The 24,430-nt window shown below is 45.2% G+C and overlaps 1 protein-coding gene across 1 annotated transcript in view; it reads right to left on the reverse strand.

The window, feature by feature from the left end:
- Cacna2d3 (calcium voltage-gated channel auxiliary subunit alpha2delta 3) overlaps positions 1-24,430 on the reverse strand; it is an 812,900-nt gene that overhangs the window by 609,801 nt on the left and 178,669 nt on the right. Inside the window, 1 exon segment of the mRNA XM_040747790.1 lies at positions 6,011-6,127. Within this exon segment, the coding sequence (XP_040603724.1) occupies positions 6,011-6,127 (117 nt within the window).

Below are 24,430 nucleotides of genomic sequence, written 5' to 3' on the forward strand. Positions count from 1 at the left end.
CTGCTGCCACTAGAGTCTGCCTTAGCTGTCTGCAGTTTCCTGTGACTGTGGTGTATATATTTACGGGGCAGTGTAGATGCATTTTATAATCATACATATGTAGACACACATCAGTCAAGAAACAGCTAAAGAAAGTTGCTTTAATGGTACCCTCTGGCTTCTAGGAAGACTGGCGCGAATTTCTTCTGGAAGGGAAAGAAATCCATTTTTCTGAGAAGGTAAATGTTTATTAAATGCAAATACTTATATCTGTTACCTATGAAAAGCGACTCACGGCATGTGGAATTTCTAGATAAAAAGCTTTCAAGTCCGAGGTTTCTCAGATAAGCTCCTATCAGGGAACTGGTGCGTGAATGCGCTGAGATTGAATTACTGTTACAACAGCAATTACTTCCACAGCACCAGCTATAATAGGAATCGGTCCCACAATGGACAGCAGGTAGCTGGAGGAAGGAGACCTGAACACAAAGTCTAGTCTCTTTCAGTTCTTCCACGAAGCGAGTGTGCGTTTTTAAGCAAAACCCTTTTCAAGTGCCCAATGTCTTGTCTTACCAATGGAAATCAGAAAACAAGTGCAGGGGGACTAAGCTTGTTTACAGCCATGAGCTGCGAGTGGTTGGGGGAATTTAAATTGAACATCACATCCAAAGGTTTGAAAACAACCAACTCTTCATGCCGTGCGTGTAGTTACAGCTCGCTTTCTCTCTCTTCCCTGTCCTCGTGGAAGTTCATTCTGTCGGATAGCTCGGATGATTTCAATAGCCATTAAACACTCAATGCTCTGCTTTACAGTCTACCAAAGGACGCAGACTCTTCAGGCTCCCCTACCCCTTTCTCCCAGAGATGTGTTTACGTTTGTGGGTGTCTAAGCACTGTGGGACTCAGCAAATAGCCAGCCCCACCCTTTGCAGAAACCAGAACCCCCTGAGAATATGGGGCAGGGTCGGGGGGAGGGCTGCAAGTCTGCCCAAATCTAGAAGGTAAAGGCAGAGGGTCTCCTGCACGACCCGAGGCAAACACCACTCTTACAGATGCCACCTTGCAGAGATGAGGGTGTGCCTAAGAATCACAAATTCCCCCACAGTGGTTCCCTGGAGCTAGAGCAGAGGCCTCCAGGTGATTGACAGCTTCCACTGCTCCTAGTAAAGAAAGGGCTGGAGCTGGGGGCTGCCTGCCCACAAAACCAAGACCAGGTGATAGCTTACCCATTGCCTTCCCCGGTCCCCTCACCTCAGGGGACCTTCCTCACTATCAGCCTCTCAGCAGCTAGGGAAGCCGTGCCAAATTTGCCCGCTGCCAGTATCTCAAATAAGTTCTGACTTGTGTCATAGGCAAGCATCCCAGGTGTCACTTAGAATGGCCCAACGGGAGTGTGCCTCTGGCAGGAGACAGGTGCACATTACTTCTGCTAAATCCGGCGTTTGGAAACACCCCTTGAGATGCCTAACGAACTAAAAGCAAACCGATTCCACTTCTTGGCCATTCACAGGGGGCGGAAACCGCTCAGCAACATCCACCGAGGGCTGGGTAGCATGCATGCCCGTGTCTGAGTACAGAAACGGAGAAACAAGGCCTTGCACGTAACCGCCACGCACAAAAGCGAGCAGCAGCCTTGCTCCTTGCAACAACCTGGACCTAGACTTCTTCGAATGGATTTACAAAAATTATTCAAACTACCCATGGCATTAAAATTTGCTAGAAAATAGAGTTAAGAAAAGCTGTCATAATGATGGCACCATTATGTTAATGGCAATTATAGAGGCTAAGGTTATTTTTAATTTGCTAGTCCAAAAAAATAAAAAAGGTTGCATGTAGTCCATTACCAGCCGTATGACAGAGGTTATATAATGGGCAGGCCACTTTAGGTTTCACATTTACCTCAGACATCTGACGGGCAGAAAATAGGACTTTCTATGATAGGATAATTGCATAGTGGAGAAGAATTCAAATCGGGCTGGAGCATGATAAAAATCGCTCTGATCCAACTAATCACTGGGCAAAGTGATGGAGGAAAAGGATGAAATCAAGCCAGAGAGACAGAGGAAAAAGAACAATACTGTTCAACGGTCTGAGGATGACAGGCTGTGAAAGGGCTGGGTTACTGGAGCCCAGTCTCCCCAGTGCTAATGGGACCTTCCTACGAGGGCCAATGGCAGCCAATGGCTACAGACACCTTCGAGGCTCTCCACACATGTCACTGCTAGTTTTAATTCACTGTTGCTTGCAAGACGGGTTTTCCTTGTACGTGTGCTTGAGTCACAAGGATGAGTGACATCGGACCAATAAGCATGGGACACCAAGAAGCATAGAGGAGGACTCCAGGACTCTGATTTGATGAAAACTACTAGAGGTGAGGCATGGAAGCTGGGGAAATGATAATCCCAAAATCTACTCTGCTCCTGGCCCATTGTCCACTAGGTGAGCTTCCCGGCAAAAGAACACACTCCTTTGGACTGGATCCTTCTAGCGAAGTCCTGAAAGGGGCGGTTTCAATGCAAACTTGAGGTCTTTGGCTCCTCCAGTGCTCACAGACTCCAAAAGAAAGCTTCCTGCTGGGGAAGCAAGGTGTCATTATGTCATGAGGGTTCCCAGTCAGGACTTCAACAAAAGCCAGCAGTCCATTCCAAATGCCCCATGACTTTTAACTGCTGCCAGCAGAGGTGCGAGGGTCACAAGGAGACTGGGCCAATCTCTACTGTTCCCAGATAGACCCACCGGAAGCTAAAACTTAGTGGAAAACACTGCTGGGAAGCGTGATGTCTGGATCAGTGACAGGATGAAAATTAAAAGGCCTAGGGGTAAGATGAGCCACAGAGGGATGGGTGGAGGAACGGATGCGATTCCCAAGATGCAGCAGCATCCAGCCTGCTTACACTGGGCCTTTTAAATACAGAAAAAATATGCATTTCAGAGTGTGCGGGCTGGCCTTATCCCAGAACATTTCAGTTCAAATAGGGCAATTTCTTTTTTTCTTCTCAAAGAAACAGCACCAGCCGTATCAAATAGTTTTGTTTTGAATGTCACTAATTTGAGGCAAAGTGGTTTCAAAATAGGCAATACAGAGAGGCTGAAGCCATCTCCTGCTTCCTCCTGTCCCCACCCAGGTGCTTCCTGCAGCCCCAGGAATCCTCTGTCACACGCTCACAAGATGGCAGAGCCTTCTCCAGTGTGCAGAGTGCTTTTGTCAGGTGCCGGGCTTTGCAGGGCCATGCAGCACAGCTGTGCTCTTAGGATACAAAAGCTAAACCCCTCTGAGCCCTGGGGTGTGGCCTGGGCAAGTGACTTCATGCAGCTCAGCTTCTGTGCTCCTTTCTAGGACAGTGATGACTCCTGGGGTTGACACAAATCTAAATGGCATAACCTCCTAGCACCAGGCCGGGTGCATCCTGAGTATTTGTAACCCGGTAGACACCCACTCTGCATGGCTCCAGGAAGGTACGAGAGAAGAAAGCCTCAGAGGCCGCTCAGCTGTCCTCACCAGCTTCCCATGTTGGAGCAGAGCAGAAATCACAGTTAGGACATCTACAGTCCGAGTTGCACGCACTGCGAAGGGCCAAGGTCCTGGATCTGAGGCTTCTGCCAAAGAGCCCAGCACGTACGTACTCCCCCAAGTGCCCCCAAGTCCCTGACATCAGGCCTTTCCTTGTCTATCAACTGCAGAAGCAGTTGAATGCCCGTTTGTTTTCTTCCCTGAAACTCTGTGATTTGCAAAGAGACGCAGATGGAAACAATATTTCCTCACTCAAGCTGATAACAATTGCTAATGAGTGTTTAAAGTGGAATGAAAATGAGCCAGGTGTGGTGACACGCCTGTAACCCCAGGACCTTGGGACCCTGGATGGAACAGAGGACCACTTGGGTTCAAGTCCTGTCTGAGAGTCTTGACTGCACAGTGAGTTCTAGTCTCAAAAGGTATAATAATAATCGGACGACAAACAAAAACAACCCTTGAGAAAGATAGCTCAGCAGATAAAGGCACTTGTTGCCAGGCCTGGCCATCTGAATTTGATTCCTAGGAACGAACTGACTGCTGCAAGTTGACCGGTAACCTCCACATGAACACTGGGGCACATGTGTACCCCTTCACAGACATTTATGCACAGATATACAGAGACTACATGACTGGAATTTAAAAAATTAGAACCCCAGAATTAAAAGTAACGTGATAAAATAAAAATAATTATAAATATATTGTGAAAATATATTATGGATATATACATATATACATATATGTATATATGCAAGGATGACTCAGGAAAGTATGCCACTTGGAGGGGCTGTGAACTAACATAACTTTATTGGGGCAGAGATTTTTTTTTAGCACAAATAATTTTAAAGGCAGGCTCAGAACATTTTAGATGCCCTCAGGATGGGAACTTGCCATTGTGGAAAACAATGTGTAGCCTAGGATACTGAGTACGTGGGGTGATGAGGAATGTAGACTGTGGTGACCTGGGGCCTCATACTCTGCAGAGAAGCTACATAGCTTCTCCCTCCCCGTCTCCACTTTGTAAGCTGCAGATAGTAACAAAACCTCCATCATCCGCTAAGTTAAAGACAAGATACGTGAACATTGGCAAAGTCCTTGAAGGGATGTCCACCAACCAGGTGGCTTGATTTCTTATATATGAAGATTCGCTAAAGTTACATTGATTTCAAAACTTGCAAACAATTTAAATGTACAAATAGGTGGAGGGAAAAGCAGTGGAGTCAATTAATAAACGTATGTCAGCCATCTAAGGAAACCACAAAACACAGTGGCATGAGAAATTACCAAAAATGGTTGAAAGAAAGGATAAACGCTGGATTATAAGGAGAACAGGTACCATAAATTTCAAACTTGAAAGGAAGAAAAATGCAAGCACACATATAGAAAGGCAAAGAAAACAGACTACAGAGAAAGCACACAAAAAGGCAAAATTATAATTTTCTCTCACATGGTCACAATTCCAGATGATGTTTTTCTCTATGTGTGGCAGTCTTGTTTCTCAACTTGACAGGATCTAGAATCTTCTAGCTAACAAACATCTGGGCTAGTTGGTAAGGAGACTTCTGGGTTGATTTAACTGATGTGGGATGGTCCAGTCCATATCTAGGGAAGTCCTGGGTTATAGTCCTACCCAGTGAGCTGAGCACCAACAACCCTCTCCCCAACCCAGCTCTCTCCTTCCTGACTGCAGAAGCCACCTTGGCTAGCTACCTCACGTTTGCCGCAGACTTCTCTGCTACACTGGACTGTGCCCTCCAACTGTGAGCCAAAGCAACCCCTTCCTTCAGGGCTCTTTTGACACTTGGTCAAAACAATGGCAAAAGCAACGGATACATTTTTGCTTCTTATTATTATTATTCTAAAACTTCTAGACTCGGGAACAAAAGACCTCTCTGGGCTGCAATTGTCCTTGCAACTGTATATCAATATGGCTTTAATATAGGATACCACGGCAGTCACACATCCTAAGACGTCCTGTTTGGTCAACAGTAAAAAAATAAAGTAGGGAACCAACTTAGCAATATACACACATTGCAATTCCCTTCGTATGGCTGATATGAAATCTCAGTGAGCTACTTGGATCGATACAAACATTGTAACCACGGTAATGGTCCAATAAAGCAAGGAGAACATTCAGCTTCTCCCGGATTTCATCCGCCCCAGCGAGGCATTCAGTTTCACACCTATGGCAATCAGTTTTTAAAGATGTTTTACATCTGTCCAGTGAACCACACTATCCCCCTGAGTGATTCTGAGAAACTAGTGAGAGCCTCAGAGTTGGGGACCCACCCTTTGCAGCCCCTGAGTTCAAGGCATAACATCCAAAGAGAAAAGGGGGCGCCAGATTCCCATTATGTGAGGAGTGGAGTGAGGAGACGCTATGCTTGGCAACCAGAATGAAGAAATGAGGGCAAACAAGAGCATTCATGTGGTAGGCAAACTTCAGGCTGGGTTCATCAGCAACAGTCCCTAAAAGGGACGGCCTGTATGTCCTTCAACAACAGACCTCTAAGGACTTACCCTCACTGCCTCAGACTTCTTGTGGAACATTTCCTCCATGCTCTTAGCCAGCTTCTTCACCAGCTGGAGACCATCAATTTCTTCAATGGCAACGTCTTTCTCGTACTCTTTGTATTTCTGCAAGGAGAGAGGGCAGTGTTAGAGGCAGGCGAATCTAAGGTACCACTTGTATGATTCCTTCTGATGGATATAGACATAAGACTTCATCAGCTCCAGGCTCGTTGCAGTTGGAAACAGTGGGTTACATGTCACAATTACTAAGCCAGACAGAGAGAGATAGGGAAATCGAGTCTGTCTCTGACTGGGAGCCAGAGCAGCACCGGGGAAAGGAACAGTGGTCAGCTAATCAAATGAGGTCACATCTGAGGAATATCCCAAAGGGGCCGACTTGACTCTTGGTTTCCTCATCTTCTCGGTTTAAGACAGCTTTTCCCTTTAAAAGTCCATCAAACACCAGGGATCAGATCATCATGTTAAGTAAAATAAGTCACAATCCAAAGGACTGATACTGGCCTGCAGGCCTGGGGCGGTAACTCGGAGGTGGAATGCTCGCTCGACCAGTACATGGCCCCTGGTCCACTCTCCGATGTGGAGCCTGCGATCTGGTTTTTATTTTTTTTATTTTTGGTTTTGTTTTGTTTTTTTCTTTTGGGAGTAAGACATGAAAGCAGAAGGAGGGGAGACAAAAAAGAAGGAGAAGGAGGAAAAGGAGGAGGAGGAGGGGAAGAAGAAGAAGAGGAAGAGGAGGAGGAGGACGAGGAGGAAGAGGAAGAGAAAGAAGATGAGGAGGAGGAAAAAAGGAAGAGGAAGGGGGAGAAGAGGAAGAGGAAGGGGAGGAGGAGGAGGAAAAGAAGAAGAAGTAGAAGAAGAAGAGGAGGAGGAGGAGGAAGAGGAAGAGGAAGGAAGAAGAGGAGGAGGAGGAAGAGGAAGAGGAGGAGGAAGTAGAAGAGGAGGAGGAAGAGGAGGAAGAAGTAGAAGAGGAGGAAGAGGAGGAAGAGGAAGAGGAGGAAGAAATAGAAGAGGAGGAGGAAGAGGAGGATGAAGAAGAGGAGGAGGAGGAAGAGGAAGAAAAGCAGCAGCAACAGCTCCCCGCCACCGCCACCATTCTTGGGGCACCACCAGGCAACACCAAGGTGGCACACACTTGAATCCCACCACTTGGGAGATGAAGACAGGTGAATCCCTGAGGTTGGCTGGCTAGCTAGCCTACACTAGCCTGCATGCCCCAGGTCAGTTAGAGGCCTTGCCTTAAAGAAGAAAAAAGGAAAAATAGAAAACAAAACAAAAAGGAAGAAGGTAGAAGGTGCGTGCAGTTTCCTCTGGATAATCACACAGGTACGTGCTCAAATGCTGTCCCAGTGGGCTTCCTGCTGCTGCGATAAACCACTCAGACCAAAAGGGCAAGAAAGGATTTGTTTCAGCTTACATTTCCACCTAACAATCCACCACTGAGGAAACCAGGGCAGGAACTCAAGCAGGAATCCAGAAGTAGGAACTGACGATGCATACAGCATGCGGATGCTACTTACTAGATTGCTCCCTGCTTCTGCTCAGCTCGCTTCCATATAGAACCCGGGACCACCTACCCAGAGAAATCACCACAAACAGCACGCCAGGCTCCACTCCAGCAGCTAGCAATCAAGAAAATGCTGCAAAACATGCCCGAAGGCCACACTGATGAACCTCAACTGAGGCTGCCTCTTCTCAGCTGCGCCAAGTTGGCAACCAACATAAGCCACTACACCTGCACACATGAGCGTATGCGCGCGTGCCTACACACACACACAAGAGAAAATATCACAGCGAAACTTATAATTTATGCACTGACCAATCACTAATTTAGAAAATAATTACATACAGTGATAACTAATTTGCTTAGAGCAGCAATTCTAAAAGTGGTCCAGAAACTCGCAGGGAGTCCTTTTTCCAACACTATATCTAAGTGAAGCTGGCTCACTTCATGGATATCAACAAATAACAGACTGACACAGACACATTCGTGAGAATCCTCCTCTCTCTGCTTACATCAAACATTAAAGAAATTTGTCACATAAAGGGGAAAAATGCACGCCAGCTATTGTTCATAAAACACATTATTTCCATAACACATTTTCTATCTTTTAAATTAGTTTTTCTTTAAATTTCTTAATTTTAAATTTAACGTGATAAATATCAATCGATATAACCCACATGAACTAAAATTCTGATGGACTTTAGTGGTTTTAAGAACATAAACGGATCCTAAGACAAAAGTGGGTTTGAATGAAGATTTAGTTTCATTCCCATTGAATGGAAATGTTGTTTCTTATTGAGAATTCCAACGGGAGCTCACAATATTTTTGTGTCGGTGTGAAAACGACATCACGATGCTTATGTCCTCATAAAAGAGCCGGGGCACTGAAGCTGTGGGAATTATATGTTGCTTTTCTTGAAACTCGCCTCTAGCTTCAATTTAGGAAAAGCATGGAGTTCATGCTTCAGCTTGGCTCTGAGGTGTCTAGAGAGTTATTTTTAAGTGATAAATGGCAGGGTAATTCCCAAAGCATAAATATCTACCTTCTTTCCATTTTCCCACCTCTACCTTCAAATGTGGGAACTGGAAAGAGGCACCATTCTAAGTGGCCAGCAGAGGCCAGCCTTCCACCCAAGGCTCAGCTAGAAAAATCGTATGTGGCCATGCGTCACTCGAAACACATCCTTTTCCATCTGCAGTTTCCAAATCCTTTGGGGCAATATAACGGGGCTCTCAAAGGAGCAGTGCGGAGTGAGGGTGTGCTCCAGCAGCAAAGTTTTGGTCTCAAATGTGCTGTTTGGACCCCAGGCACAATAACACACAAGGAAAAAATATTTCTGGCTTGAGCACAGAGGCAGAGAGTCCAATAAAAGGAGTGAATGTAAAGGGTTTTCCTAGATTCCTAAGACTTAAGGAGAACCTACCAGACAGCAGTGAGACAGAGGCATCTGACCTTGGGTTCTAGAAGCAGAAAAACCCACTCTCAACTCCAACAGCAATACCCACTACCAGACACCAACAGAGCATAAAGCCAAGAGGTGACACTGTCCCTGAACACTGAGACCTCTGACCTGAACACCAGGACCTACAGGCTCTCAGAATGAAGTGGACCCTGAGATATACATGAAGAAACATAAAGATCCGCTGTGCTGTTTCAGCAGACACTTTGAGCTGCTATGTAGCAAGGGCCTGTGATACCGCAGCGGACAGGCTCATCCTTCTCCCTGACCACTGAGAACATACATACAGATCACATGGCTTACTCTTGGGGTTCTCTCTTGAATCGATCCAGAAAAGCATCATTCCTCCTTATCCTGTGGTCTTCTTCCTTCATGCCAAAGCTGTCAAGGTCCCTGAAATATTGCACCTACATCCCAGTGCCCAAAACCCAGCCAGAAGAGACTGAACTTATCTCTCCCTGTACCATGGGTGGCCTAGGAGGCAAGGCCAGGTCTTTATGGTTACTTATCCACCCACAGCTCATACTCAGGGATTCTCTGAATAAAGCTTGATGCTGAACAGATAGGAGATGATGATGGTGGTGGTGGTGGTGATGATGGTGGTGGTGGTGATGATGGTGGTGGTGATGATGATACACTACAATGTGATAAGAAATGAGGTTCAGGCAAGAAGGCAGGTGTGTCGTCCTGTGGCTCTCTAATGGTGACATTTCCCACCTGTGGGAAGGGGGATGTGTTGGCCTGGGATGTGGGCCCCAGGCCAGACGAATCCTGGCTAACAATATCCTCTGGTATCTGAATGAAACTTCAGTGGCAATCACTGGAAAGTTTTACTAAGTTCAGCGGTCAGCTAGGGGTTTCCCTCTGCTTACCAGAAATGCTCCAAAATTCACAGCAGGAGCTAGGTTTTAAGCCCAAGGCTAATTAAGTACTGAAAATACAAAAGTTTAACAAAACTAACACCAGTCTTGTGTTTACAAGGAGGGTGAAATGAATCCCTGCAGTCAGAGAACCCTCGTCTGACCCTTTTGGTCTCTCAGCAGTGTTTGGATGTGTTTCCCTTCTAATCATCCCAAAGGGAACTGACTTACTTAACTCTTGCCTTCCCAGTAACTTTCCCATAAGATCTCTCTTCAGCTGTCCCCTGCACTTTGTGAGAAGGAGCTGCTGAACAGACTGATATTCTGGACAACTTGTGCCCATGTTAACAGTTCCCAACCGCAACACAATGTGTGCCAAGCTGAGATCCCAGATCTGGGACAAATTCAACAGGTCACTGTGTCCTTCCTCCCCACCTGGCTGCTCTCTCTGCTGCTCCTATGCCACCAGATGCTCTTCGCTAAAGGACCAGTCATATACTTCTCTCTTGCCACCTGAGGAAGTCATCCTTCCTTCTTAGGAGGCTGGTTCTGGCTGGAATCAGGCAGGTGAATGCTTTGGTCTTGCCAGGAAATGTTTCATGTTACTGGAATCATTAGATTTTGAAGAACAAGGAGAGAAACCCAAGGACTGTCTAGAATCAGCAACAAGCCCTTCCTGGCCTACAGCAGCAGCACACAACAAAAGCCCTAGGAAGGAACTTGTAAAGGAGATCAGTCCGACCTTAGCAACTGCATGAGTCCCGCCTTGTGTCAGGGAATGAAGGGAAAATGAATACAGTGTGTTGCAATATGATACAAGCAGCCATGGACCTATTTCTGTTTTGAATCAGAAATCTGCATGCAGACAGCTAAAAGTGCATCTACTGTGTTCAAAGCAGGCTATGCAACCACAAATGATGTTTTTCTTTCTTCTCTTTTTTTTTCAACCTTCATTTTTCTAACTTTTATGGTGAGTCTATCATTTTATCAGTTAAGGGATATGAAATTTGCGGTTCTATTTAGAACACAATAAGGATCCCTTCTTTTTATTTATCTATTTAAATGTTTTTAATTAAAACAGAATACATCACTTCCGTTACGATAAAGCTCGTGGCAGACCTTGACAGATTCCATGGAAGGCAAGGATGGCTGAGGCAGAGGACAAACATACCAGGCAGACAGAGCTTAAATGAGAAGTTTTATTAGACATGGGAGGGAGGGGGAGGAAAAAAAAGAGGTGAAGAGACACAGAGACAGAGAGAGGACAGAAGAGAAGAGGGAGACAGGAAAAACCTTGTCTGCCCCAGGGGAACAGTGGGAAAGAGAGGAGAAAGAGAGAGTAGAAAGAGAGCTTAAATGGGCAGAGGTCTTTCTTTTAAAAGGGTCTTTTGCACCTGGGCTGACCATGGTACTGCCTGAGTGCATTCTGCCAGGTGACAAGGGCAGGCCAGACAATGCCTGAATCCTTACAACTTCCCCTCTCCCTTTTCTCCACTGTAGATCCCCTCAGATAACCTCCCTAGAATCTCCCTCATGCCCCCCACTCTCAAGCTATCACAGTTAAAACACTAAATATACAGAGACGAAAAAGTATTGAAAGCTGCAAAAAAAAAACCCACACATATACATTGAAACCCATCAGAATTACACCCAATGTCTAAAGGTGAACTCTGAAAGCTACAAGAGCCTGTAGCAATATGTTGCAAGTGCTAAAAGACTGCAACTGCCAACCTAGACTACTATACCCAGCAAAACTATCTGCCAAAGTTGAAAGTAAAAGAAAAACTATCCATTATCCAAACAGCCTAAAAATTTTCATGAGCACGTTTTAGAAAGGGGGGAGGTGTGAGTCCTGAGCAGAATCCCTTCAGGTAGCCTATAACCTGCATGGAACAAGTTTCCTGTACCTCCCAGTGCAATCCCCACTGCGCTGCTGGGGGCTGGTATTACCTGTGTGCTGCAGTGGGAAGCTGAGGCACTTAGCTGGTGAAAGCCACAGGTTCGGAGAGAGACTTTAAATCTAAACAGGCCCCACATCTAATTGCTCAGACTTCTGAACTTCTGCAGGGTAGAGAGACAACAGATTGACAGGCCCAATCTTTTCAGACTTGTTTTGAAAGGGCCCATTTCATTCCCACAATCACCTGTCTCATTGATTTTGTAGCCCACAGCAGCTTGGACCCTGAAAAGGAGTCAAATAACAAGAACTAGGGACAGCCAGTTGACAAGAGCGATAGCCGCCCAAAAGCAGCTCAGAGAAAGCAAACGCCATGTGACAGGCACAGAGGAGGCGCCAGCAGTGTCCTCCACCCTCCTCGGGGCCCACACAGGGGGGAGCACAGTGGTAGGAGTGAAGGAGCACACCCAGGTCTTGCCAGTCCAAGCACCTGAGAGACTCTGTCTACTGTCACCTGTGGTTGCAGCCCCCTCCTGGTCTGCAAGGCCGTCTACTAAGACCCTTGGATGGTGATTCGGCCAAGAAAGCAGGGAGAGTCAGAGTAGAGTATGTGACAACAGAGCCTAGGAAGGTCTAGAATGAGAGGCTGCTGCCTGTGGCTTAGCAAACTGTCCTCGTCCTTGTCCATGCCACTGGAGAACATGCAGCTAACAGGGGATCACCATGAAAGACAAGGCCAGTTAAGTGAAGTGATAAGAGCTGAGGATGCCGTAGATAGGACATTGGGAGCTTACCAAAGGTCCTGGGGGAGAGGGCAGACTAGTGACCAGAAGTGGGAGAAAAGAAAACCTAATGAGTGAGTAAAACAGATGGAATAATGAAACCCTAGATAGACTGTGGAACCCGGGGTCAAGAGTTGGCTTCCCCGGACACAGAAAGGAGGATGACAGTTGGAAGAAGTTTAGGATGGTGTCTCTGTTGCTTTAAGCCAACTAACCTCCCGAGTCACGGTGTCTTCATTCAGAACACCAAGGATAATGATGTCTACCCTCTAGCACTGCAAACACCAAGGATAATGATGTCTATCTACCCTGCTCCACAGACTCACTGGGAGAGCATCAGCAAAGGTCCCTAGCCTGATGACGACTCACAAAGAACCAGCTAAAACCCCAGGTGCTCCCTTGTTCTTCTTTCTTGGCATTTCTGCGCCAGAGGACCATGGTGCTGCAGTACAAATGCGTTTCTCAAAGAGAGCCCCTGTTGTAACAGCTGAGGCCCAGCAGGGTATTTGGTGATGATCATACTCCCCACTCTGCTTTTCCTGCCTCTCTGCAGGGGCTGAGATGCCCCAACACCAAAGCCTGTGCGTGCCTTTAGCCAAGACTCTAGGTAGAAGACAGACCGTCAAGGGTTGTCTCTGAGCATTTGTGTCACAGAAGAAAGGCAAGCCCAAGGAACTTAGCCTTCCTCTGCCATAAGAGAACATACAAGTCTTCCCATCCCTTCTGTTAGCAGAATCAGCGTTTGGCAAGAAACCCCTCGGTGAGCTGAGAACATTCATCACTTGAGAAGGGAGACACAGAAATGCATTATTTCTGCAGCATCTATTTTGCCAGATCATTTCACACAAACACCAGCAACAGAAAGGCACTATTTCACTGTCAGGACACTTAATACTGCTCATACATTTGGGTCATTTTTCCCCCTACATGATAACTGCGTATCTAGAAGTGAGTCACCTGGAACTGCCTCCTCCCACATCGTGGGCTGCCCAAGAGGGAGTGAGACTCAAGCCAGATTTCTGACCGATCCTGAGTGACTGGGAGGAAGGCCAATCGTAAAGAGGGGCTCTAAGTGTACTCAAAACCAGGGACCAGCGAGGAGGTGGGATGCCCAGAGTGTCAATGGCCAAAGCGCAGCCGCGCTCAAGCATGGACTCCTGGGTAAATTTTCTCTTCAAAGCTAAAACTGCATCTATGCAATGGGCTTCATAAAATCAATATACAGGGACCGACAGAAGATCCTGGGGGAGAGGATGAAACCCCGAGACCCTGCCCATCCCAGAGTAAGACATGGGGAGCTTTGTCGCCAGACACGGGACTTGGGAGCAGTTCTCCTGCTTCTCTAGAAAACCCCAAACCCAGATGCCCCAATAATTCCTGCCTCTGGGAAAACACTGCTATGGATTGAATGGGAAGAGACTCCCACCCCCAACCCTGGCCACAAAAATTCTCGTGTTTGAACTCTTGGTCTTCAGCTCCTGGCGCTATTTTGAGAGACTGTGGGACCTTTGGGATGAAGAGGCTTTAGCTGGAGGATGAAGGCCACTGAGGTGGGCCCATCCTGGTACCTCCCACTCTCTGCTCCCTGACTCTCCATATGTAAGCAGTCACACTGTAAGCTCCCACCAGCCATAGACTCCACCACGCCTTACCTACCAAAATGGCGGATATCCATTAAAACCATGAGCCAAAAGTAATTTGTTACTTCCCTTGGGTGGCTGTTTGGTCATTCTGTCACAATGACTAGAAAAATAAGTACCACAAAGGTATAGAGAAAACTCAAGCCCTGAACCTTTCGAATTAATTCATTTTGAAGAGTACTGCATCCCTACATTTAGGTCCAATTTTTTTATATTGTTTTCACTCCTTTGAGCTCCAAAAACAACTATAATGCAAGATGGAGCTTCATTAAACCCATCTTTTAAGTCATTATTATACTAACAATCACCAGACACAAGGGAACTTAAACTGAAATTATTACTATTTTGTTCATCAAACAAATATTCACAAATTTCTCACCATAGACCAGGATGCAGGTTCAGGAGAAAGTGGGCATATTGACAAATACATGGAGTTGCCCCTGCTTTACCAGAGGCCATCCTGGTACCCAGGACCCCAGGTGATCCCTACACCACTGCTTGTAGACCACCAACACTTCCTCGGAGCCCACGAAGCTGTCCCCACAACAGCCCCCCTTCTCATTACCAAATCCTGGCCCAAAATTTCAGTAAAAGCCCCCTGCTTTAGCAGAGGTCACACTGGTACCCAGGACCCCAGAGGTCACATAGACCCCAGCAGAGGCACCCTGCTGGACCAGAGGATTTGCAGGCCACCAGAACTGTAGGCCACTCAGGCCAGAGGACTACAGAGGAAACAGAAACCAGGGGAAAAGGCATCCATCCAACATCTCAGAAATCAGCACCTAAGCCTATGATTACCCCAAACACAGATGCCAGGTCTCCAGTGTAAGAATGCAATTAACAATAGCCAGGGAGACATGTCCCCATCAGACCCCAGCTATCCTATGACAGCAAGCCCTGAACACTCCAACATGGGGACATGTCACCATCAGAGCCCAGCTATCCTATGACAGCAAGCCCTGAACACTCCAACATGGCTGAAGCACAGGAAAATTATCTTAAAACCAACTTTATGAAGATGATAGAGGTCCTTAAAGAGAAAAGGGACAAATCCTTTAAAGAAATTGAGAAAACAAAAAATATATATACAAAATTTGGAGGAAATGAAAAAGTCCCTTAAAGAAAGCCATGAAAAGACAAGTGAAGAAATGAATAAAACTTTTCAAGAAATTAAGATAGAAATAGAAGCAGCAAAGTAAACACAAACCAAAGGAATCCTACAGATGGAAAATCAAGGTAAGTGAACAGGAACTGCAGCCACAAACATCACCAAAGAATACAAGAGATGGAAGAGAGAATCTCAGGTGCTAAATATAATAGAAGAAACAGAGACACCAGTCAAAGAAAATATTAAATCTAAAAAATTCCTGACACAAAACATCCAGGAAATATGGGATACTATGCAAAAACCCAAACCTACAAATAATAGGAAAAGATGAAGAAGAAGAATCCCAGCTCAAAGGTCCAGAATATATTCTCAATAAGCAGAAAATTTGCTTACCCTAAAGACATGCCTATAAAGATACAAGACACTTACAGAACACAAAATAGACTGGACCAGAAAAGTAAGTCCCTTCAATACATAGTAATCAAAATACTGAACATACAAAAGAAAGAAAAAATATTAAAAGCTTCAGAGGAAAAAAGGCCAAGCAACATATAAAGTCAGACATATTAGAATTACACCCAGCTTCTCAATGGAGACTCTAAAAGTCAGAAAGTCCTGGACATATGTCCTGCAGATTCTAAGAGACGACAGATGTCAGGCCAGATATTATACCCAGCAAAACTTTCAATCACCATAGACAGAGAAAATAACATATTCCAATGATAAAGACAAATTTCAACACTATCCACAAATCCAGTCCTACAGAAGATACTACAAGGACAAATACATGTATTTACTCTGGGATGCAAGGATTGTTTGGGGTTTGGTAATAAGCATAAGTTACAATATAGTTGTGTGGATCATTTCCATCTAAATTTGTACCCCATTCTCTATGTGGCCCTTCCTGAGGACACAAGGACACTCTTGCTTGTAGTACAGAGATGTCACTCTTCCAGCTGTGGGGAGTGTTCTAGCCCAAACCAGGAATGACTGGTTGTCATAGTCACCAGGCAGAAAAGAGGACCTCTGACAGGGTTGGAAAGCTGCAGACACAACAGAGCTCTCAGGAAAGGGGCTGATGGCATAGTTCTCTACCTCTAAGGAGAGGCAGTCTGTGAAGGACCCTGTTAATGTAATGAGACCATCATAAGTCACAATAAGATAACTGATGAACAGAAAAGGACAGAGGTTTGATGGGCAAGAGAACAAGAGGAGGGAAAAAAGAGGTGGTGCCTTAGGTGGTGTGTAAACAGTTAGCTTATGCCCCTCCATTAGGACAAAGTGACGGGGTTACTGCACTGTCCACTCTGTGTGGCTCCTAGTCAAGACAGCTGACCGCAGTAGATCAGAAAGACAAGAGTGCATGTCCACCGTGTGACAATACTACCTGCTAACTCACAGGGGGGCAAGCCAGATACTGGTGGTCAGGGATCAATGAAGAAGAGGACCACCAGCGTACGCCAACTGGGTAGTCTGTCAGGGGCTAAGACCAGGAACTCTCCAGACGGGTGTATGAAGTTCAAGTCTGTTACAGCCCAATCTACTACCTACATGACACGCTCCCTGCCCTCGGCCAGCCTCCACTCTTTCACAGAGAAAATGGATAACACCAGGCTCCACGGTGTTCTTGGAAGAATCGGGTGAGGTAAAATTTGTGAGGGGCCTAGAGGACATGGAACAAAGAGCTCAGAATCTGGCAGTGGTAACAGCGGAGACAGCAATAAATGCCAACCATCACCCTCACTTCTAAATATAAGGTCATTCTCTCACCTTATCAAGAAGTAACCTTCACCCAATATCAGACCCCTAAGACAGACCAGCTCCAAGTGTGACTCCAGGTGGTGGCATTTTTCAAGGACATTCTCAGAGCCTTGAGTGCTCCTGGCCAGTCTCCGTGGATTCCACGATTCTGATAGAAGCAGGTTGCTAGGAAGTCTATATGTTTGGAGGGTGGGATGACAGCTTTCAGATTTTTCACTAAAGGTGTTGCAATAAAACCTAATCATCTACAATTTTTAGGCCCTGCTTATAGGAAGCTTTATTTTCTTATTATGACATAATGCACTTAGCATTCCTCTCAACCCAATTATTGCATACAGAGTGTCACTTCAACACACGACACTTCAGAGCTATTATGTATCCAAGTAAATACACTTGCAAATCTTTTAAGCTGATGTTGGGAACACTTCTTAACCGTGAGCACAACAGAGCAGGCTCCATGGAGTTCTCAGTCACAGAACAACGTTTTTTCTTCTGGGTGTGGAAAGTGTCATGTTGCATAAACCATCCTGTTTTATACAAGTATGGCCAAAAAAATTGTCACCAAGGTCAAAAGGCAAATATTATTTGTGTTGGCCCTTTCCAAGTCTGTGAAGTTTCTGGTAAATCCTCGAGGACTGCCATTTTCTCAGTCAAACGCACTGTACCCAAAGTCACAGTGCTTTAGAGCAGAGAGAAACAGTCTCAAGAATCCTTCAGGTCCTGAACCTAGGTTCCCTAGAGTATGCACTCCCAGCTAGATGCGTGGAGGGTCTACTAAATCAAGGAGCCCCAGGGCAGCAGGCTGCACATTGAGTGGTCTCTGACAGACACCCAGCATGTCCAGATTGACAGCTCCTGAATGAAATGATGGCTATCGTCTCTCAGCCTGTCCTCTGCACCTGTGTATTTTCATCCTGAAAATCACACACGTTCCACTGTTCAACACAGTCAACTGGACAATTGCCACTGACAAATTTGAGCTCTGTGGTGATAAAATTGGGTGAGGGTGTGACATTGTTTCATACAAGGTCATTAAGTCAGAGACAAATGGCTAGACTGAACCATTATTGTCCTGGTATACCAGTGTAATATGATGTTCAATATGGCGGGGAGTGCCTGCCTACACGGTCAACCAAGTGGCCTTACTGCATTTTAAGATTTGACATATGTGTGCATGTATGTATGTATGTATGTATGTGGGCATTTACACATATATGTGGGTGCCCATGGAACCCAGAAAAGGGCACTGTATTTCCTGGAGCTGGAGGTACAGATAGTTATGAGCTGCCTGACCTAGAACCTAGGAACTGACCTTGAGTTCTCCACAAGAGCACTCTTAACTACTGAGCCATCTCTCCAACACACTTATGCTTTATTTTGAGTCTGCAATTTCTGAGGATTTTCTAAACTGCCGCATGGGTACCCAAGGCTCTGAAATGAGACAATCCCTGAGGTGCAGACCCCTCACAACCCCACAAACCAAACAATGACTGCAGTCCCGCATGTGTCAGAGAAGACACTTCTCTGTGTCCATCAACACTGAACTACAGACAAGGCACAGATGACTAAATGCCACTCGACTGAGCATGAGCCCCTTGATGCGAATTGCTACCTGCAGCCTACTTCTTTCAGTTATGTGATGCTCCAATCAAAAGCTATGCAACCCTCTCACTTCGGAAGAACAATCTGTGCTTACTGAGAGCTTGCATTAAGTCAGGTCAAGGTCGTCTCCCTCATTCCACAGGCTAGGGGACTGAGGCATTGAACATTCAAGACATTTGCCCAAGGTCTCACATTACTAACTGCTTTATTAATTAAGGGGTCATGAGCTGTATTGACAGGCCCTAATCTTAAAGACCTAACACAATGGAGTTGTATTTCTTACATTACCATTTGTTGATGAGCAGACTGCTTTCCATGTGGCCCATGATCCTCCTACTGTGTGGCTCTACTCCTCTCTCTGGCTTTGCACTCTTCTGCATTCAGCCAGTAGGTATGAGGAGACACGCCCACTTCTTGAACTCCTGAGCCTAGAAGCAACGCTCAGCAATTTTACTTACGTTCCACGGGCAACAGAGAGGCACACAACTCAACTGGACACATCAATGCCTTAGTCATGGAACTCCCAGCTTGGAGCTGTTTGCAGGGTCTGAGGGACAGAAACGGGCATTGAAACTGTAGGCCAATCCAGGATTTGAACCCAGGCAGCAAGGCCCCAGAGCTCAGGCCCTTCACACCACACTTCAGTTTGAAAGCTTGATAACTGACAGCAAGATGAAATCTCATGCTAAAACCTGGCTGGGAACAATTTGCCTGATGGATACTTGAGAGGGGACCCAATCAAGCCTCAATCTCCAGAAAGGAAAACGTGACCCAATCACTTGTATGTGTAATTAAGGTCACACTCAGATGGAAAGGCCAGGCAGCCACGACCCAGAAGCAACACATTATAAAATATTCTTGGACCTCTTGCCTGGTTTCTTTAATCCCAGCACAAATAAAACTGCTATTTGAATAACATCAATGACCTTCTCCAGCACACCATATTAGTTGTTCAGGCGCCACAAAAGTTAATTGGCTTAACTAAAGTCTTTTTAATTCTGTATCCAAGATGTCCTGGAAATCGAAGGCAATCAATGAATGAGCCCGCTAGATCTGTAACGAGCTTAGAGCTAATGCTATTTGCAGCTGCTCAAGTGGTTTCTGTAGCTACAGAGCCAAAACCCAGAATGTATGTTAAGACCTTGCATCTGAAAGAACCTTTAACTCTGTCGCTTCCAAACTCAATGTCAGAAGCAACCAGAATATAACACAGTTGGACCTTAGGTTTCTACTGCGAATATAGAGAGCTCCCATGTCTAACTAACTGACCAACTCACCTCCCTCATGCTGAAGGGAGACGCTGATGTCCCCGTCTCACAGGGAAAGCCTTCTCAGTACAAAGGGTGGAGGCATTCTGAGATGAAATTCCCTATGGCTGATATCAGAGGCTAGGAAAAATGGTCCATAGTGTCAGCCTTCTTACCAGGTTGGAGAGATGGCTCAGCAGCTAAGAGAGTTTGTTGTTCTTACAGAAGATCTGAGTTTGAATCCCAGCACCCACATCAGGCAGCTCACGATGACCTGTAATTCCAGCTCCAAGGGAGCCAACCTCTTCTTCTAGCCTCCATGAGCAACCACACAACCTGTACCTTGTATGCAAGTGCACACACATATATACACACATACACATGCACACACGCACACACTCACTCACACAAAATAAACATAAGATCATTAAAAAAACAAACACCTCCTTACCTCCCTTTGCCCACAGGAGACTACAGGTCTTCTGGGACCTTCTGATTCTACCCATATGAGTAGCCCCCCCAAATGAGGTCACTGCATCAGAGCCTCCCCTATGTTGAGATGCGAAATCATCTGAGCCCTCTAAAAATATCATCACCTTCAGAACCCAAATGAATATCTGGTAGATTCAGTTTAAGCCCAGCACACAGAAGGTTTTCCTGATAGCTTTAAAATCTTCGGGGTAACCCATTTCAAAGAGACCAGACTAATCACACATTAACAACTGAGAAGACATCTGGGGTTGGTGACAAACAAAAGGCTCCATCCCATCTTGAGACTGTGAAGTTCTCAGCCTTCTTTAGATCTCTGAGTTTTAGGTTAAGAGATGTACACCACAGTTATACAATCTTCTGTTTGTTCTTTAAAAAAAAGACTCGTGTTGTATTTATATGAAAACATATAATCTATCTCTTTAGATACTTCAGGACCCTGCAGTGTAGCCTCGTCCTCCAGGTTGGACATGGCAACAGTCATCTTGAGACACTGCAGCTTTGAGGGTGGCCTGCGTAAGACTTGCATGACACCTAGCCTATTAAAATTCCTTCATGGAGGAACAGAGGAGGTTGTGAGTCTTCAGGGATCTTCATTAGGACTCTTCTCTTCCCCAGTCACCCGGGGAGGGTTGATTCTTCAATGGTGTAACTGACCAGATCTCACCCAGGAGACTTGCTGGTGTGATAGCTGGCTATAGTCGCCTATACTCTTATATGTAACTATAATAAACTCATGTGCTCATATGGGTAAAATCCTTTTTAGGTCTGTTGCTACACTTCTCTTGGGGTTAAAAAAATTTATGTATCTTCTCAGGGGGAAAAAAAAGGTACAATATGGTCCTCCTTATTCATCATAATGTTGTGACGAAATCAAGACCCTCAGATATGACCCAAGACCGTTGAGGTTTTCAGTTATGCAAACAAGGCCTAAAAGCTGAAGAGGGGAAGAAATTAAGAGATGTCCACACATTATTCTTTTACTTCTTAATCTATTTTTTTAACAGAACTTAGTATTATAGCTCAGGCTAGCCCGGAATTCATTATGTAGCCCAAGCTGGCCTTGAACTTGATCTGCCTGCCTCAATCTCCCTAGTGCTGGGTTTACACCAGTGTAAGCTGCCTCTCTTAACCTGTATATTGCCATTGAGATAGAGATTTCTGCAGCAGTTTGAAGAAGTCATGGAATCTCAACTTTCTTCCCCTTTGTCTCACGTATCCACACAAAGCACTTGGCTGCCCATATTTTTTTTAGGGAACTCTAAGCAGACCTGCAGCTGACATTTTCTTTGGGCCAAAACCAGCTTCCAAATAAAGGCATGGAGACTTATTGTTAGTTAGGAATGCTCGACCTTAGCTCAGGCTTGCCCCACTAGCTCTTTTAACTCAATTTAACCTGTTTCTATTGATCTACCTTTTGCCTCAGGGCTTTTTTTTAACCTTTCTTTCATTCTGTGTGTCCTCCTTTTCCAGCTTCCTCTGTGTCTGGCTGTCTGGCCCCTGGTGCGTCTTTTCCTTTCTTTCTGGAGCCTAAATTTTTCCTCCTACTTACTCTTCCTGTGCAGAGGTCCCGCCTATACCTCTTCCCTCCCTATTGGCCATTTACATTTTTTTTTATTAGACCAATCAGGTGTCTTAGGCAGGCAAGGTGAAACAGCAACACATCTCTGCATAATCAAACAAATATCCCGAAACATAAACAAGTGCAGCCCATCTTTATACAGATAAGCAAATGTTCTCCAACACAGACTAGTCAAATTACCCATATAGTCACTCAGGACCACTTCTAAGAATTGCCTTTTTGTGGAAACACGTAAGAAGAAAGGTGTACTAAAACTAAGTTTTTCAAATGCTTAAGACACAGATTTGTGGCACGCAAATATGGCCTCGGATCAAGGGTTGACTCCACAGCAGTGTGAACTATGAGCAGCAGCAAGGAGATGTCCACATCAACCCAGACGCGGTGTTAAAGCGCCCATAACATCTGTGGTGAGAAAGTCACGGGCAATGCTGTGGCGTATCACCTCCATTTTAAGTTAAGATGACAGTGAATTTTGGCTAGAAGTTATTGAAATAAAAGATGCAATTGTTTTCCCCTCACCCGATATCACAGTCCTTCTCAGCCTCTCCATAGCTGTAACATGGGGGTTCAGAGTTCCTGCGTCCAATTCATGAGCACCAAGAAGATCCAGAAATGCCTCCTGCTGTGTGAGCATGCCTGTGGCACACGTGCAGTATCAGGACGCACGATGTCCCTTTGCCTCTGCTGGTCCTTGTCACTGGGTCATGTACAATGTCTATTTTTGTGACAGCTGTCCTCACACTCACTAAGTAGCTGCTGATAATATTGAGCTCCTCCTGTCTCCATCTTCCGTGTCCTGGGATTACAGGTGTGGCCCCCTACTCTGGGTCTGTGTGATTCTGGGGAGTGAATTCGGGGCTTTGTGCCTGCTAGGAAAGCACCCTACCAACTGGGCTCCATCCGCAGCTCCATAATGCCTGAGCACTAGCATGTATTCACAGAGTGATTTGAGGTTTCAGTGTAGTAAACACATGTACTAAGCTCAGTGCATTTCCTAAAACATGTAATTCTGTTTCCAGGTGGTTTTGCTGTCACTTTAAGTGCCTACTGGAACGTATGATTTTTCCAGGCTGTTCTGACAATAAATGATGATTTCTCTAATGAGAGAACAGCAAACACTAAGCAAGAAAATTTCATCTCAGTCCAGAGTCATAGGGTAGAATTAATAGAACTATAACTTCTCTCTATACAACACTGGGTTATTCAAATTCTTCATGAAGAGCACACATCCATTCATTATCTGTGTGGTAAAAATACATAAAGTGTCAAATTCAAAGAAATGTACTAACAACTGATGTAAAATGTAATAAATATATTAAGAGGAGTGTGACAAACTCAGGTGTCTGCAGGGGAAATTAATTAAACAGCTCTTCAAACAAGCCTGGCCTCTGTCCCAGACTACCACTTAATGTATTAAAAAAAAAAAAAGATGCCTCAACCAATGTCTATGCAACCGTGTGCTGTCACAGAAGTGTGAATGAGAGACTGCACTAAGATATACATCTTACAAGCGATTATGTTAAAAATTAAATCCATGTAAAAACACAAAACTTGAGGCCACAGCGAAATTCCCTTCATGGTGGGGTTGGGAATACAGTGGAATTTTGACACCTTTTTTTTGTTGTTGTTTTCTAGATTCATTGTGTGAGCAACATTTTCAAACTGAGAAAAGCGAAGAGTACGAGAGAGATAAATAGGAGGTATGGGAATGCGTAATTGCAGGCAAGCTGGCTCAGCCGCCCCATCCTGACCTCCCGTAAGACTCTTCCTAAAGTCTTCGTAGGTAAAAGGAGACATTTTTCCTTGCATTGTACAAACAAACCAAGTTTACCAAGGGAGAATGAACATATGGTAAATATAAGCAAATAGAGGAGGAAAAAAAGAAAAAACTTTACTCATGTTTCCCAAGCCCTGTCCCGTAGTTTATAGCACTACATGCTATTTTTTTAAAATACAAGATTATAAATATATACATACATACATATATATATATATATACTCACATGTTGATACATAATATTTATTTTAAAATCATTTCCTATGGAAATTAAGGAACAAAATTCTTCACCCTCCTACCCGCCAATATGAAGATGGAGAATGTCACCCCAAATCACCCCTAGGAGCAGGAATGGTCAAAGCGATGCACTTTGGGCCCCTTAAGCAGGAGGAAAGGGATGTTGAAAGCAGCTGCTCTTGGCCAGGGATGACTTTGTCCTGCACGTGACCTCATTGGCAGTACCTGGTGACACGTTGGGTTTTCAGCACGGGGGAACTGAGGAAACAGAGGCAGACACCAGAGGGTGCCAGGCAGACGCCAGGGGTGTCCCTAAGCACTCTCGTGACACAGGGCGGTTACCCGCAGCATTTAGAGTAGAGAATCTATTTCCATAAGGAATGCAAAGAGTACAAATCTTGATGCCTCTCACAGCAGCAATGTCCCTCCAAAACCAAAGTTCTTCCCAAAGCACCTTGATCAAGG

Source organism: Mesocricetus auratus, unplaced genomic scaffold (genome assembly GCF_017639785.1).
Source record: "Mesocricetus auratus isolate SY011 unplaced genomic scaffold, BCM_Maur_2.0 Super-Scaffold_100006, whole genome shotgun sequence".
NCBI classification, from domain to species: domain Eukaryota; kingdom Metazoa; phylum Chordata; class Mammalia; order Rodentia; family Cricetidae; genus Mesocricetus; species Mesocricetus auratus.